At 34.1% G+C, this 16,810-nt stretch overlaps 1 protein-coding gene across 1 annotated transcript in view; it reads left to right on the top strand.

Annotated features, from left to right (window-relative positions):
* Positions 1–16,560, top strand: part of Csmd3 (CUB and Sushi multiple domains 3) — a 1,059,412-nt gene extending 1,042,852 nt beyond the window's left edge. The window contains exons 66-71 of the mRNA XM_051202442.1: positions 792–857; positions 3,637–3,795; positions 5,256–5,368; positions 9,459–9,546; positions 10,869–11,004; positions 15,981–16,560. Of these exons, the coding sequence (XP_051058399.1) occupies positions 792–857; positions 3,637–3,795; positions 5,256–5,368; positions 9,459–9,546; positions 10,869–11,004; positions 15,981–16,140 (722 nt within the window). The 3' untranslated portion in view covers positions 16,141–16,560. The remainder of the gene's footprint in view (positions 1–791; positions 858–3,636; positions 3,796–5,255; positions 5,369–9,458; positions 9,547–10,868; positions 11,005–15,980) is intronic.
* The last annotated feature ends 250 nt before the right edge of the window (positions 16,561–16,810 follow it).

Here is a 16,810-nt window from a genome sequence, read left to right as displayed (position 1 = left end):
TAAATCCCTCAAAGACATTTCCATTCTATAGGTTTACAACTGAAAACAATTAACTTAATTGTCTAAATTAGTAGGGTGTTTTTGTATTCCTTGTAATACTTCCACCACATAGCATTGCAAACTTCATAAACATCCTAGACATTATCCCATTGAAACCCACCACGGTTCCAAAGCTTTCTTAGCAACCATTTTGTTGTTGTTGTTTTTGTTTTCAAGTCACTAATAAGACAGCAGTTTACCCTAGTGGAACTGCTGCTCCAGCCTCCTCCATTCAGTTTTTAGTCCTTTCAAATACTGCCTCTCATTAAATGTCCTTAAGAACATGGCAGTGGTCCTTGGGCACAGGGTGTACAAAATTGTCTGGTTCACATCTCTTACACTTTCTCTTCCTCTCCAGCCTCACAATGTGTGGTCTTATTGGCACGAGTCATTCTTCAGCAAATTCAAAACTTTAACTTTGCCTTTCAATTTCAGATGCACAGTGAATTGTTTTAGCAAATTCTGATCTTTAGGTGTGATCCCAGCACAACCAGTTTTTTCGTTTTCCTTTCTCTCAACAAGAGCAAGCACCTCTAATCAAAGATACAGTTCCCTGTGAGGACTAAATAGCAGTCCTTTTCCCAAAGGACTATGATGTAATTACTAAAGCTGTTAATCAAGAAGTATTTTGATTGAGGTGGAATGAGCAGAGAATTTTGGAGGAAATTATGTAATATCTCAGATGAAAATTGATAATGTGTCACATTATGTATATTATATTAACCTTTCAAAATGCTGTTTTCTTACCACAGCTGGCTCCAAAATATTGGTGAAAGACCCTCGACCGGCACTAGGAACACCTAGTCCAAAGCTAAGTGGTAAGTAATTTGTTGTTTTAGAAGTCATGCTCTCTAAAATGACCTATAATTTTCTCTTTAATTCTATATTATATTTGAAATTTTACCAAATAAAAGCTAACATTGTGGAAAAAAATCACAGAACAGATTCACATCATATTTATCAATGGCCTTTAAAAAATGAAGTATATTAAGAAATTACTTTACAAAACATATGACCATTTAACTAATTATAAAAGAAACACTTACCAGAATAAACAACAATTCACGATTTTAATATATTCTCAGCACATTAAAGAGAGAAGAACTTCAAACAGTAAAATATATACACACACACACACATACACACACACACACACATACACACACACACACATATACACACACATACACACACACACACACACACACACACAAACACACACACACAAAACCTAGACCAATCATTGTGGAACTAAGAACACACTAAGCTGCACTGTTTTCACAGCACAACTGGACACAGTGATTAAGTGTGACATGAAAAATTGGCCATAGGTCATCACGGTCACGCATTTAACAATGTGATGAAACCTGGATACAAACAAAAGTTAAATGCATATTTTTAATGAAAGGTGATGGGCAAGGCCAACATGTTTTCATTACCCAGTGGCTGATGATTGAACATGTAGGGTATTTCCATTTCCCAGTTATTGTGATCAGAGCTGCAATGGACATGGCTGAGAAAGTATCCGTGAAGTACAATATTGAGCTGTTTAGACACATTTCATAGTATGGTACAGCAGGTTTATGTGGTGTTTATTCTTAGCTGTCTGAGAATTCTCCGCACTGGTTACCGTAGTAGCTGCATTGGTTAGCAATACCCCAACATCCCCTCTAAGATTTGCTGTCATTTCTTCCAGTCTTTCACAATGAAGTATATGAACTGGTTGTTCAGTGCCAAACAATCAGTCCTGAGCACACACACAGAAGTAATGTTCTATGACTTAACTGGTTATATTTAGAAATGCATGTGTATGTACAAATACATATGTGTATGCAATGACAATCAGTTAACAAAAAAAGAGGCCATGAATTTGAAAGCAAATGAGCAGGGGTTTCTGGGATAGAGGGAAGAAAGGGAAGGGAGGAATACAATGAAATTACAGTCCCCCAAACTAACAACTACACCAAGAATAGTGGCCATTATATCCTCTCATCAATTAGCCTTAGTGGGATGATCCTTACAAATTTACAAAGACCTGTCAAATGCCTAATTATTTTTAATCTCAACATTTAGAGAGAGTGATATCAGCTCCTGAGCTAGCATAAGAGTCAAAACTCTGTGAAGCTCTCACTCTGCTCTTGATTCACACATACAGTGAAGAAGGATCTGCAGCATGGAGTCAACACAGAGTCTCTCTGTGCATTCCATTCTGTTCTTTTTATGATCATTGTAAGCTTTGAATCTGCAATTAATGAGATATTTCTACCACACGGAGTAGCTATTACTACAAAGTATTTTCTTAAGGACCATTGCTTAATGATTTCTACTAGGCGATTATTCATCTTAATATAACTGATAATATTGGTATACCCACATACCTTTTGCTAGTACTGTTAACTCAAAATCAAAATGAGTGTTTTACTTTCATATATTTTAGTTAACAATCTTAACTTGTCTAATACTTGATTATTAGTAAAGGTATGGAGTGGTCAAGAATCATCACAATTGAGACAAGTAGAAGTAAGCAATGTGAAAAATGGTAATTACTGTGTCAGTCATTTACCAGATACAGCCTGTAGGACATGTTACTATTTTTCTCCTATAAATCTTTTTTAAAAAGTACATGTTAACCAGATACACACATACACACCAATTGTTTAGTGATCTAAAAAGCCCCAGTAACCCTTTTTGTATCTGAATAATACTTAAAATTTTAGTTAATGATTTTAGGTAACAATTAGATAAGTGTTATGCATTCTTTATTTTATTTAACATTCTAAATTGTGTATATATATATATATGTATGTATATATACATATATATATATATATTAATCTCATATTATTCATGAGGAAATTGAGGTTTGGAATTGAGAAATGCATGCAGAATGACCTAGATTTTCATTATAGAAGAGACTGTCAAATACAAGTAGTGTACCTCCAGGATCTACTCACCTATACCTTGTGCTATATCCTACCAGTCTTTTCTGTCCCATAAGAACTGGGCAATTCTAGTGACAATTCTTTTCTTTCTAAAAATACTTGTTAACCTCAAAGCTGTCAACTTTGCACAGCTCTGCTCGTCTTCTATTATTGAACTTACTGAACTCGGTGTTTTGTAAAAGGGACAAAGAGCCATTACCTCCAGGCTGCCTCCAGGGCCATTGGAAAGAGGAGGATATGGTTGACATTCTTTCTCCAATGAATTTGTCCACGGCACTAGAAAATAACCAGGTCTCCGGAGACATACTCACAGGTTTGCAGGCTCAATAACTCATCTCATCTTCTTTCTGAAAGAAGAAGGAAAAAAAAAAAACTCAAAAAACATTAGAAGCCACCAAATATAAGTACAAGCCTCATGTCTTTAGTTGGCTTTCCTATTGATGGCTCCTGAACAAAGTCAGGCTTCAAAAATCATGTTTTATTCTCTGAAATTTGTAATAAAATCAAGAATGCGTTCAGTTATACTCAACAAAGATGACTCATTCAGGGATAGGTTATTTGTTCAACAGACTAGAGGATTTAATCTAATGGCAGATGATCATATTGAGAGAGCACTGTGAAGTTAAAGTGTGGCGGTTATCTCATCTACCCACAGTTCCTGATGACGTGTTTGCCCAGAATTACATATGGAAAGGCTCTTACAATTTCAAAGGAAGGAAACAGCCCATGACACTGACAGTGACCAGCTTCAATGCTTCCACTGGCAGAGTCAATGCCACACTCAGCAACCGTGACATGGAACTGCTGCTTTCAGGTATAGAGTTCAAATCTAGCTAAAGAAGACATGCGTGCACTAGGTCACCATTAACTACCAAGAGCTATTTCTTATATTTGATTTTGAGAGATGTCTTGATTTATTTAGAATCAAGGATTTTGAAGTTTTGGAATGGTGAATATATATTACTATATAAATGCAGAATTAAAACTGTGGAGTTAAATAAACGTTTTTAAGAATATTTTTACGCAGAGTTAGAGATCTTATGTTGGACTCTCATTTATGATTAATTTTCAAAATTACATTATCATTTCTACGTATTGTTGTACCATTTAGTAAGCTCACTTATCAGAATTTAGTATATGCTATATTTTTAAACATAAATGAATTAGAAAAGCTTAATTTGGATTTGAAATGTACTTAAATTTTATTAACATTTTTGTTTTCCTCTAAACTAGCTAAAAATATGTTTGTTACAAAGTAACAACAATCCAAATAGATCCCCATAAGTATAAATAAATATTGACGTTTATAATAGTTTCATCACTTTTCACTTACGGTGACTATAGATATGATTATAACTATTTCCCACATATATTATATGTCGGTACATTTGTGTTTTTTTTTTTTTTTCATTGATTATAGTTTCCTTTAGGTCAGGTTTGCATTTCTTTACCTTTCTATCTCTGACACATTCTTTTGGTGCCCCACTAATATGTAAAACAGCCTGTGAGCCAACATGAACCAAATTTTAACCAATAGTCAATCATAAATGTTTTGTTCTCAAGCATGGCTTATCACAAAGTGTTGTTATATTCCAGCTTACTCCAACTCTTGTAATACTCATTTACAAGAATCACTGTAGAACTGTAGATGGTTTTGCTTGTTGTGTTTTTATAATTGTCTGTGTTTATCATGTGGAATTAAAACCTTAAGTTTCAAGGCGTACTTCCATGTTCTTTATCAGATAGACCAGAGTGAAAATAGTTCTCTATGGCAGCCTGGGATTTATCAAATTTCCTCATATATTTTAGTTACTTGAGTCTTTTGGTTGCAGTTTCTACTCTATTGAAAACCTATAAGCAAAAAAAAAAAAAAAAAAAAAAAAACACACACACACACACACACAATTATCTTTGTGATTCCTGTAATATCTGTGACACAAAATTAGCCTGTAATTCATTTTTACATACAGTAAGAATTTAAACTTCTGTTTTGTATCTTTACATCTGCAGTCCTGACTTCAGAAAGAAATAATTTTGTTGGACCTAGCTTTGAGGAATCTTAAAAATTCAGAAAAGTTTTAATTTGTGATTTCAGCTGAGAGACAGGAATATATTGCAGAGTACCAGGCACTGTATGTGAAGTCACCTTTGAGTTGAGAATTGCCTTAGTCTTTTGTATACCATACATTTTCATAAATGTATTTATGATGTTACTGATAGTAAAATACATCATAACTATTTACAAAGTTAGGTAACTATCTTTACATTTTTCAGGGGTCTACAAAAGCCAGGAAGCTCGCCTAATGTTACACATATATCTTATTAAAGTACCAGCCCATGCTTCTGTGAAGAAAATGAAAGAGGAAAATTGGGCCATGGATGGCTTCGTAAGTGTAGTTCCTTAAAAGCACATGTGTGATTTTAATGAGAAACACAGATTTCTTTCCAGAAAAGTAGAATTTTCCTAAATTTAGCTTATTTGAACACACAATCATATACTTATTAATATTTTGATTTTATTTGTTTCTTTGTGTAGCTTTGTAGACCAGGCTGGCCTCGAACTCACAGAGATCAGCCCTTCCTCTGCCTCCCAAGTGCGGGATTAAAGGTATGTGCTACCACTACCCAGCTATAATTATATATGTATACATAGAATCCCACTTTTTAATATATATAAAATATTATCAATTTTGAATAAGCTTGATATTTATTTACTTTTATTATAGAAGTTTTTCTTTGGTAGTATGAATTGTTTTATTAATTTCATCAAATATATTTTAGCACCAACAATGATAAACATATATGAAGAACAATTTAAAGCCAGCTGTGGTACTGACCATCTATAATCTCACTACTCATGAGGCTGTGGAAGGGAGATTTTTTTGAGTTCAAGAAAAACTCGAGATATATAATGACTTTCTCAAAATCTAAGTAGATCATTGACATCAATAAGTGTAATGCTAAAAAGTCTCTGCTAGTGATAAACATGTGAAATCAGACTGCATTTTAAAATAATTGACATTATGTATATAGTCATTCATGGGAAAGAAAATATTCAGTAGGTAGGTGTCGTTCATGGGAAAGAAAATATTCAGTAGGTAGGTGTCAATAAGTTGTTTCTAAAGAAACTGTCCAGCCATTTTTTTTTTCTTTTGCTATCCTCTATTCTCATTTGCAGAGTTGGGAAGTCAGGTTGTCATTTTATACAGGTTGCTGAATTACTTAGGCCATGTATTAAAATTAGGCCCATTCATTAAAATATCAGGGTCTAAACTGCTCTTTTTTAAAAAAATTGATTTTATGTGGCCATGGCCACAGCATCTAATACAGGAAGGACTTTTTGCTGAGAATCATGTCAGACTCCCATAGTTTGGTAATTTGCTTTTTAAGTTGAGTATCCAAAATTTTTCTAAAAGTAACTTTTATAGCAACAGCCACGAGTTAGGTACCTAACTGTCAGTTATTGGTTAATGTCTGTGGATAAATTCATACTGAAGTGTATCAGTTCCTATTTTATGGTAACACATATGAAACTGTTAAAAGCAGTATTGGGTGCATACATATGTAAGATACAGATGGTAGACAGCATTTATAACATTAGGAACAACACATGCAACCATAATTTCAACAGTAGTTGATTCTTCCTGCTTAAGGCTCAGTCTTACTCTGGGGCTGGGGCTGGAGAAGGAGTTACTCCCTGGAAGCCTTTTCATATGGTCAGAAAGCTCTGAAATACTCTCAAATATATTGGCATATTTTCTGCTTGGGCGTGAAGGTTTGTCCCATATTGCAGTTAGTCTCACATTGCACCCCTCTTTCCTTATCTTCCCTCGCTAGGGTGAGGTGTACAACACTTTACCCAGTTGATATTGGCCATTCTATTTTTCTTTTTTTTCTTTTGTTTGTTTTGTTTTGTTTTTTGGAGGTCAGCCTTGGCTACACAGAAAGAGCCTATTTTAAAATAAATAAATAAACAGGAAAAAGTTGAATAAGCAAAAGGATACTTCTACATTGACAATAATATCTGAAAAGCATATACATGCTGGCAACTCTTTTCATTTACTGTACCCTGGAGTGTGCTACTTAGGGTTAAGAATTTCTATAGAAAAAAAATACACTCAGAAAGGTATAGATACATCTATATGGGACTGAAAAAATATTCAAACAATCTCTAAGAAAGCCGGACAAAGAAAACAAAGTGATTAATAAAATAGAAAGAATAGCTAGAAATAGGAAAGGAAGATTTAAGTCTTCATATACTAGTGATTTTGTTGAATGGAAATTTTCCAAATATACCAATTAGAAGTTCAAAAAAAAAAAAAAATTCAAGTACTATGTATGTTATATCTCCAGATGAGTTGTTGGTTAGCTCTCAGAAGTCCTCTAGATAATACAGGCTCTTGTCATTCCTCTTAGTTGCTCAACAAAACCAGATGATAAGATCTCACTGCTTAAGGTCACACACACACACACACACACACACACACACACACACACACACACACTCACCTTGGTTGAAAGAACTAAAACAAGCTGGTATTGAGCTGGAATTTTTCTCCCTGTTGGTTAGCTTCCATACTGCTAGAGGGTGCTGTGTAGGCTACTGGAGGAAAGACTGCATCAGTGATCTTACTCAGCTTCGAAACCAATTTGCCAAGCAAGATGTGCTCACTTTGTAACAGTGGCACTCCTGTTAGAGGTGTAACAAACTGCTCTCTGCTTAGATCTGTCTGAGGCCTGAACTCAGCCAAAAAAAAAAAAAAAAAAAAAAAACAAAAGCCTGGAGAAGTTGAGGCCCTATTGGGAACTGTTGGGAACTGTTTTTTTTTTTTTTTTTTTTTTTTTTAAGAGGGAGCCATTATTGGTTTAAAGAGAAAACTGAACCTTGAACCTAAAGAAATTTCTACAGACCTACCAGACTGACTCCAACTAACAATTGAGCAACAGTGGAAAGGTTAACATAAATGCCCTTTGCCCTTTCCTGATAATGAAATCATCATCAACCATCATGGAACCCTTATCTAGTACCTGTTGGAAACAGAAGCAAATAGCCACAACTAAACACTGAGTCTAACTAGAATACAGATGCAGAGATTGAACTCCCGAACAAGGAGGAGTTCACAGGCCCCCCCCAGACTGATAGCTGGGAATCCAACATGGGACTGACTTGGGACCCCCTGAACATGGGTCTCAGCCAGAAGGACTGAGCAGTCTAAGAGACCTCAGACAGTGGAACCAGGATGTATTCCTGGTGCACAAAAGGACCTTGCAGACACATCCCCCATAGAGAGATACTCCCTTCACCTAGAGACAGGAGAGAAGTCCTAGTCCCTACTTCAAATGACTTGTCAGATTTACATGACCCCACCTGGATGGCATAGCCCTACATGTGGAGTGGGGGGGGATGGGAGGGGAGGGTAGTCAGGGCACATGTGAGGGGGCAGAGAGGGCAAGAGGGAGGAAGAAAGGGAGACAGGGAGGGAGACAGGGAGGGAGGGAAGAAGGGAGCTGGGATCGATATTGACCATTACAGCTCACTTTTAACAACTGTCATATATTCCATAATTAAACAATTTTTGCATACACCCTGGTGGGCCTTATTATGTGTACAGAGAGGTATAGTCATGAGAAAACTCACTTTAGAAAAATTTAATCACTTTTTATAAGATATTTCACATCCTATGGCCTTTATTTCTTTTCCTCAACACTGGCCATTAATCTATTTTCAGTCTTTATAGAGTTACACATGAATTCTTTTTTTTTTTTTTAATGACTGAAGTGATATTGTATGTGATCTTTTTGTCCCTGACCTCTTACATTTAGTATAATATGGTATAGAATTATTATTAACACATTATCACTTCCACTCACATGCCTGTGGATGAAAGTGAGGCTGGGAATGAACACAGCCTGATGAAACAGACATTACCTTCTTTCTGTGCAGTCTCTGGAGTGGAAGAAGGGCCAATATAACTGAGAACCTAATTTATGACTTATATTTTACTTACTTGTGTCTGTGTGTGCCTGAGGATATTCTTGTGCCCTATAGTTGCTCACAGAACATAGTAATGCTGTTGGATCTCCTATAGCTGCAGTGGTTGTGACTGTCCCAATGTGGGGGCTGGGAACTGAGAACAGGTCCTGTGGAATGACAGCTTTTTGATTCTGAGCCATCTCACCACACTGTGATTCAATTTCTACGTTTTGAATAATGTACTCCTTAGCCTACAAGAGATTTATAAAACTGTGGTATAGCAATACACGATCTCCTGTTTATCAATATCACAATTATTTAAAATCACAAATTTGACTTTCGTATTTATGATAGAAAATGTGTGGTATGTGCTCATTGCATAGGGGGATTAAGGAAAGAACAACAGCTGATGTTCATTTTAGAATATATTGAGTATTTATTTTGGTATAAAAATAAAGCTGTGATTGTTCCTCATATTTCAATGGACTTACAAATATTTTCAGGTTTCTGCAGAGCCTGATGGAGCTACTTATGTATTCCAAGGATTTATTAAAGGCAAAGATTACGGGCAATTTGGATTACAAAGACTCGGTACTATTTTCATTTTTATTTTCTAATAATCCCTTTGATACTATACATGACATAAAAAGACAAATGATTCTGTACTTTCTCTACCTTTTACACACTTACAGTATCTCAAATTATGTGTTATCAGGATTATACATTTAGCCATTTTAAGCATTTACATTTAAACCATGTTCTTTAAATTATAACTTCTTTATGTAATAACTCTGCAAAGATTAGTGTTTTATTATATCTGGCATCAAAATGATAAGCTGTCTTGCCCCTAAGCAAATATAAAGAACAAAAAGGGATATAGATAACATGGTAATATTAAACTGTAAATTATTGTTACATCTTCTCCTGAGAACTATATTACTTGTTTTCAGTGAATATTAGAGAAAATCCTTACCTCTCAGAAGATGTAGTGGTACTAGGAGAAATTTTTAAATCTTGGAAGGAAAACTAACTTTGAGTAATGGCTCTCTTTCAGAGCATGGCTTTTCTCAAACACACACATTTTGTGTGTACTATGGTGCACAAGGTCTTGTGAGACACACATATTTAATTATCTTCTTATATTCTTGAGGTCCACTGGTTCCCATCATTAAATGGTTGTATGGATATATAGACAATGAATTATAACTCTAAAAGCTATTGTATAATATTTATCTTAAATCATGGCTTTAGAACCTTGATATAAATGTACCTAGTCACTGGAAAAAATAGATAAAGAGATGTGATTTAGGAATAAACAAATGTAACAATATTTATAAATTCTTTGAATAAAAACATTCATTGTAATGTGTAATGTTGTGAACTAAGCTGGAGAACTAAAGAGAGGTGGAAGGAAGTATTGGGATAGATATGATCAAACACATTGTATAAATATATGAAATATTTAAATAATAAATATGACTTAAAACTTCATACTCCATTTTAGGCCAATAGATACAAATTAGTAAAAGTAAATAATATATTAATTCTTTGTAAATGAAAGACAATAATTTATCCTTTTGTGTCTGTACCACCAAATTTGTACTGTTTTGAAAACAGTATACATCACTCACTGATGTTGGTTGTTTACATAGTAATGGAAGGGAATACAGGGTTTTCAGATGACATACATGAGTGCCTAAAACTACATTTTAGACAAACATATACAAAGAATCAATTCCATTACATGAAGAGCTATTAGTTGTTTCCTATTCTCCCTTCCTATCTAAATCTTGGAAAGCCTTCTTTCTCACACTTGAAAAAATGGAAGAAAATAATTGGTTATCAAATATAAAAATTAATGATTAGCTTGAGTTGAACTTATATGCATGACTTATTTGTGTTATTTCCATTAGGTCTGAATACTTCAGAAGGGTCCAATTCTTCAAATCAACCTCATGGTACAAATAGTAGTTCCGTGGCCATTGCAATTCTTGTGCCTTTTTTTGCACTTATATTTGCAGGATTTGGGTTTTATCTTTATAAACAAAGGTAAGATATTTGATTTCCATGACAAAATTTATGCAGGATTTCTTTTCATGCCATTTCTATTGCATTACTTTGATTTGACATCTCCATTTTATATTTTGTTAAAATCTATGTGCTGAACTGGTATAAGCCTTTTTGATTTTACCACTCATCCCATGATCCACCTGTGCATAGCAGAAATCACTCCATTACGACTGCATGTGATTCAACTTCATCCTTTGTCATTTTGTCTTTAGATTTCTTGGTACACAACTTAGTGTATATGTTATTTATCCATTATTCATATCAGTATTTTAGAGATACAGAATCTATACTAACATTGAAATTGAAAAGATATGAAATGCAGACAGGCTTATGGTGGAAACTCCAAAACTCAGGTCCACATGGTAGTCTTGTATAATTTTACCTTGGCTGACAGATGGTAATCTGTTGCTTAAAGATTATTTAATGAATATGTTATGTTTGTGATGGATCCAATATAGCATATGGATCCATCAGTCATATATTTTCTATGTGATACAGCCTTTGGGAGGAGCTTCACTATTCAATTCTCTATTATTTGGAAAAGGCCCTATCAAGTAAAAGTCTACAGGCAATCAAATAATTCAATTAAATATATTTAAATAGATTTACACAATTATACACTTATCTACTTATGACCATTCTCTAATTTAAATAATATTATATACATAGAAAATTTTGACATACTATATAATAATTTTAACAACAGTTCAGTCACACTGGGGATATCCACTGTGTCACCAGAAATTTATCACCATATATTTGCAGAATGCATTCCTAAATACAAAGGGAATGTGAATTCATTAACAGTTACTTTCTAGTTCCCACACTTCAAATGTCAGTTAAACACAAGGAACTACAAGTATCCTTTTTTTTCTTCTTGATCTTTCATATGAACTCAGTTATAGAATGTGTGATATTTGGTTTTATTCCTTAAACACAGTAAATCTTTTAAGATTTTACTTGTGATATCTTTCATCCTTGCTCAGTTCCTGATGAACAATGTTACATTGTGTGGGATTTTATTTTGTTTGAATAGGTTTGTTCATAAACTCTTTGGCATTTGAGTTGTCGTAACCTTTGTTACTGTGAATAGTCTAATATATTCATTTGTGGATACCGGTTTTTGTTTCCTGGACATACATTTTTATTTTCTTTTGAGTATATAGTAAAAATTGGGGATTGTTAGTGTGTATTTGATTCTAGTTTTAATTTACTGAGAGTGCATCAAATGATTTTATATAGGAGCCACACCATTTTACATTTTCAGTAACAATGGGTGAGCTCTCCATAGCTCCAATTATTATTGTCCATTATATTTAGTTTAATTTGCAATAGTATCTATGATAGTATGTTTCAAATAGTGTCTCATTATAGCTTTGATTTTTATTTCTATGACTTCTGATGTCAAGTATCTTCAGTTTTCATTTTTAACTTAATTTAAAATTTTATAATAATTTTGTACCTTATACAGGGATTACATCGCTTCTACCATTCCCATCTATTTAAGATCCTCACTTCCTCTCAAATTCTTGACTTCTTCCTGTATAGAGGTTCTCACCCTATGGATTACAGCCCCAATTGACGTATCAGTTCATAACAGTAGCAATTACAATTACAATTCATAACAGTAGCAAAATTGCAGTTTTGAAATACCAACAAAATAATTTTATGACTGTGAGTCACCACAGCATAAGGAACTCCATTAAAATAACACAGTATTCAGAAGGTTGGGAATCATTGTTCTACATATATTATTACACTCACACACACACACACACACACAACACCCCTCTTTCTCACACACATACACTCCCAAAACAAACAAAAATCTGAGTACATTTAGTGTTGTTATGTTTATATGTCTAGGGCTGGCCACTTGGAATGGGAAAAGTAATCGGGGGGGGGGGCTTTTCATAGGAAGACTAATCCTCCCTTTCTTAGCACCCAACAATAGCTCTTAGCTCTCATCTGTGGGTGAGATCTTCTGAAATCCACTGTCAGTACTGGCATGTCTACTGGTGCTTAAATTATTTGCTCTTGTTTTGCCAACCGTAGCATTGAGATTTCATGGGGTGGCATTTCCTGTTATATCTAGAAGACTCTAAAATCTGGTTGGCTGACTCTTGAAAACCCCATACCCCATTTCCCATGACTTTGCTGAGGCTCAATTGTAGAAACTGTTTTGTAGATTTACTAGTTGGGGCTAGGCATCCCAGAGATTCTTCTTTTTGGAATTTCAAGCAGCTGCTGAGTAGTGTTTAATTACAAACTGAGTTTATTATGCCTTACTGATGATAAGTTGAGAGAGTGGTTTATTAATTCTGGACATGAAGCATTTATAAAATAAAGAGTTTGAATATAATGTCTTTTTGTAGGTTTTCTTTTCACTTTATTGATGCAGCATCTTGAAATACAAATTATTTTTTTTTCTTTCCTATTGCTTTATCTTACTTTTGATATTTCTGCCATATCTGAGAAGTGATCATCAAACTGTAGGTCACTATGTCTTACGCACATGTCTTTTCTTAAGAGTTGGATAGATTTAGCACTTGTATTTGGTGTTCGATGAAATTTGATCAAATCCATGTTCACAATATAATATTTTTGGTTTTCTAAAGTGTGATGAAACTTTTTTGTAAAAATGTAGCCCAAGTGTTGTGGTATAGAGTGCTTGACCATTAACCTTGACACTGGATAACATCTCTGTCTCACATAAACTGGGTGTGGTACTGCATGCTGGTAAACTTAACACAAAGGCAGTAGAAACAGGACCATCAGAAATATAAGGTCATCCTTGAATATGGAGAATTCAAGGCCAGCTTGAGATGCACAAGACATTGTCTCAAAGTAAATGCATTTCAAAACAAATACAAAAGATTAGTAATTAGAATCTGCCAGAAAGTTCTCAAATCACTTAATTAAAATACTGAAATACTTGTAATTTACTTGATTTTCCATGATGACTCAGAGGTGGAGTCATCACTAGGTGCTTTGTCCTTTTGTACTGAGAGTCATCCAGCTCTTGAATTGGATGTAACAATAACATTTTCTGGCTGTTGAGAACTCTTGCTCCCAGTCATTATCTCCTGAGAACTTTAAAAGAAAAATACAAAGTCAAGTTTGTTGTAAGTTCAACTTGGTGAATTTTATTCCAAACAATAAAAAAATCCAGATTTGGTTTTCTTGTTGCCCATAACTTGCCTAATATTAAGATTGGATGTATAAAGCATGAACTTCTCCAGGCTTTCTACATCTGGAATTGCTATTAAAAATGCTATCTGTTCTCTTACCCTTCTTGTTAGTCCTTCATAATTCTTTGTTTCTTCTTTAGTGCACATTTTCCTCACCTATTGTACAAAGACACTCCGATGTATATTTTCATGTAATTCGATTTTGGAATTTTGTCACCTTATGTAGTGAGTTCTTCCAAAGTATAATCCCCTCCTCGTAAAAAAAAAAAAAAAAAGATTTTCAATTTTAAGAAGAGGCAATTCTGGCATAGAGTCTTGATTCCTGTCTTTCTTGATACTTACCCAATTAAAATAAAAGAGGGAAATGATCATAACCTATTGCCTAGTTTTTGTTTAAGTGTAGTTGATCAAAGAATCAGCTGGTAAAAGAGATTCAACTGGTAAAAGAGCAATTTTGTTATGTTCTTCTGAGTAGGAACTTAACTAAGCTCCAAGAGTGCTTTAAAGGTTATTTCCACTGAATTTACCTATACCAATACCAAATATGCCTATACCTATACCAAAAATGTGCTGGGGTTTAGAATGTGTAACATTAATTTCAATGTAATTGATAGTTGAAAACTGTAGTGTTAAATATGGAAGAAAAAGGAGTCAAGAATGAAATTTATTTGTATACAAAAACTAAGTATTAGGATCTGAAAATTATCCTTTTTCGTAGAGCATTCAGCACATTCTACAAATTATAAAATATGATTTGGAAAGGAGAAATTATTCACAAGTTTTAGTGACAGGGACAAGAACCTAAGAATGTCCATTTTATAGGCTTTTCCTTATACAATTTGATAGTGAAGCTGAAGACTTGCACTTATGGGGTGACTACATCAGCTTTCTGGTTGGAAAACATTTGTTATCTATTCATGCATTCCCTTCCATGTTAGCATAGATTACAATCTTTATTCTTCAAGTCTCAAATAGAATTTTGATTCCCAGAAAGCTTTTGTCTTATTGTCTTTTCTAAGATAATTGTGAGGTTATTCCATAGCATATTCACTGATTTCCTTTGTGTCATAATGATTATCATGATCTATTGTTTTATTTACCCATAATCATTGTTGTCTGTCACTTTAATTTCTTTTTTTTTACCTTTTTTTATTTAATTTTATATGACAAAGTCCAATTAAATGAAAACAAACATTTATATACAATATTTGGGAATTTGGGTGACGTTCTTTCCAAACTACTTCCTGCTGGTAAGGAGCGCTGTCTTGGGGGATTCGAAGAAGATTCAGATATCCTAGCTGTAGTCTGTAGGGCTGTTTTGTCCAGCTGTTTTGAATGTAGGATCAGCTTGTACTCTGTTTCTGTCACTTCAATTTCAATCCACAAAACTAATGACTTTCTAAGCTTTGAGAGGATGTTATATATTCAATGTCAAGAATGATGTTTAGAGCATAAACAGATAGATGCTCAGTAAGTATAAGTGAATTTATAGCAATACACTATCCTGCTTTATAGTAAATATAAAGAGTAATTTGTTTTTACTTCTCAAGAAAATTTCAATCAATATCATATCAGTAATATTGATATGATTCTTATAGGTACTATTTATAAATATATATATATATATGTTTACAATTTATTAATTAGCAATTTAAAGTAATATTAGCCCATACCAATGCTAATGAAAGTATATTATCTGAATGCTAGTCTGCTGTTTCTAGAACCACTCTAATATGCAACCATCAATGTTGTTCTTCTAAACAGGACTGCACCCAAAACACAGTACACAGGATGTTCTGTTCATGAAAATAACAACGGACAAGCAGCCTTTGAGAATCCCATGTATGACACTAATGCCAAGTCCGTGGAGGGGAAGGCAGTTCGATTTGATCCCAACTTGAACACAGTTTGCACAATGGTATAACATGGCAACATGTTGCCTTCTTCAGAACCCTGGAAATCGATACACTGAACAGTGCACTTTTAGTTCACTGCTAAACAAAGCACACTTTTCAGGACATGCGGAGTCACCTTTTCCTGAGGAATGACAGAGAAGAGTGGTTTTTGTTTTTGTTTTTCATAAACTGGATCAAAATTCTTCTTCATGTGTCCCATGGAGAGTTTTACAGAGATCTGGCTGCACTCTGGGAGTGCTTACTCAGTTTATTTGCTTTTTTTAAAAAGGAGATTATTCTAAAACATAAACTTATTTGCATATATTGGAGGAGCATCCACTATCAGTATTTCTGTGCTTTATAAACTATATTAGAGGGACTGGGTTAAAAATGATATAGGGTAGAAAATAAGAGCTATAATTTACCAGAGTCAATAGATGACTGATTTCTCTTTATTGTCAGAAGCTACATCACACCTAATGTTTGTAGTTCACACCACATACCTGCAATTCATTCTTGTTTTTATCCCAGGCATTATTTTCCTCATTTCCTTGGATATTTAGGAATGACACATGCCTTTAAATATTTATGAGCTTATTGATGACATACAAGAAATAATGTTGCCCACTCAAATTTTGTAATAATAGAACAACTAATACTGTTTTTGAATCATTTTCAAGTTTCTGCAAATGACAAGGT

Source organism: Phodopus roborovskii, unplaced genomic scaffold (genome assembly GCF_943737965.1).
Source record: "Phodopus roborovskii unplaced genomic scaffold, PHOROB, whole genome shotgun sequence".
Classification (NCBI taxonomy): domain Eukaryota; kingdom Metazoa; phylum Chordata; class Mammalia; order Rodentia; family Cricetidae; genus Phodopus; species Phodopus roborovskii.
The sequence above is the reverse complement of the archived record's forward strand: the minus strand, read 5'-3'. Positions and strand labels throughout refer to the sequence as shown.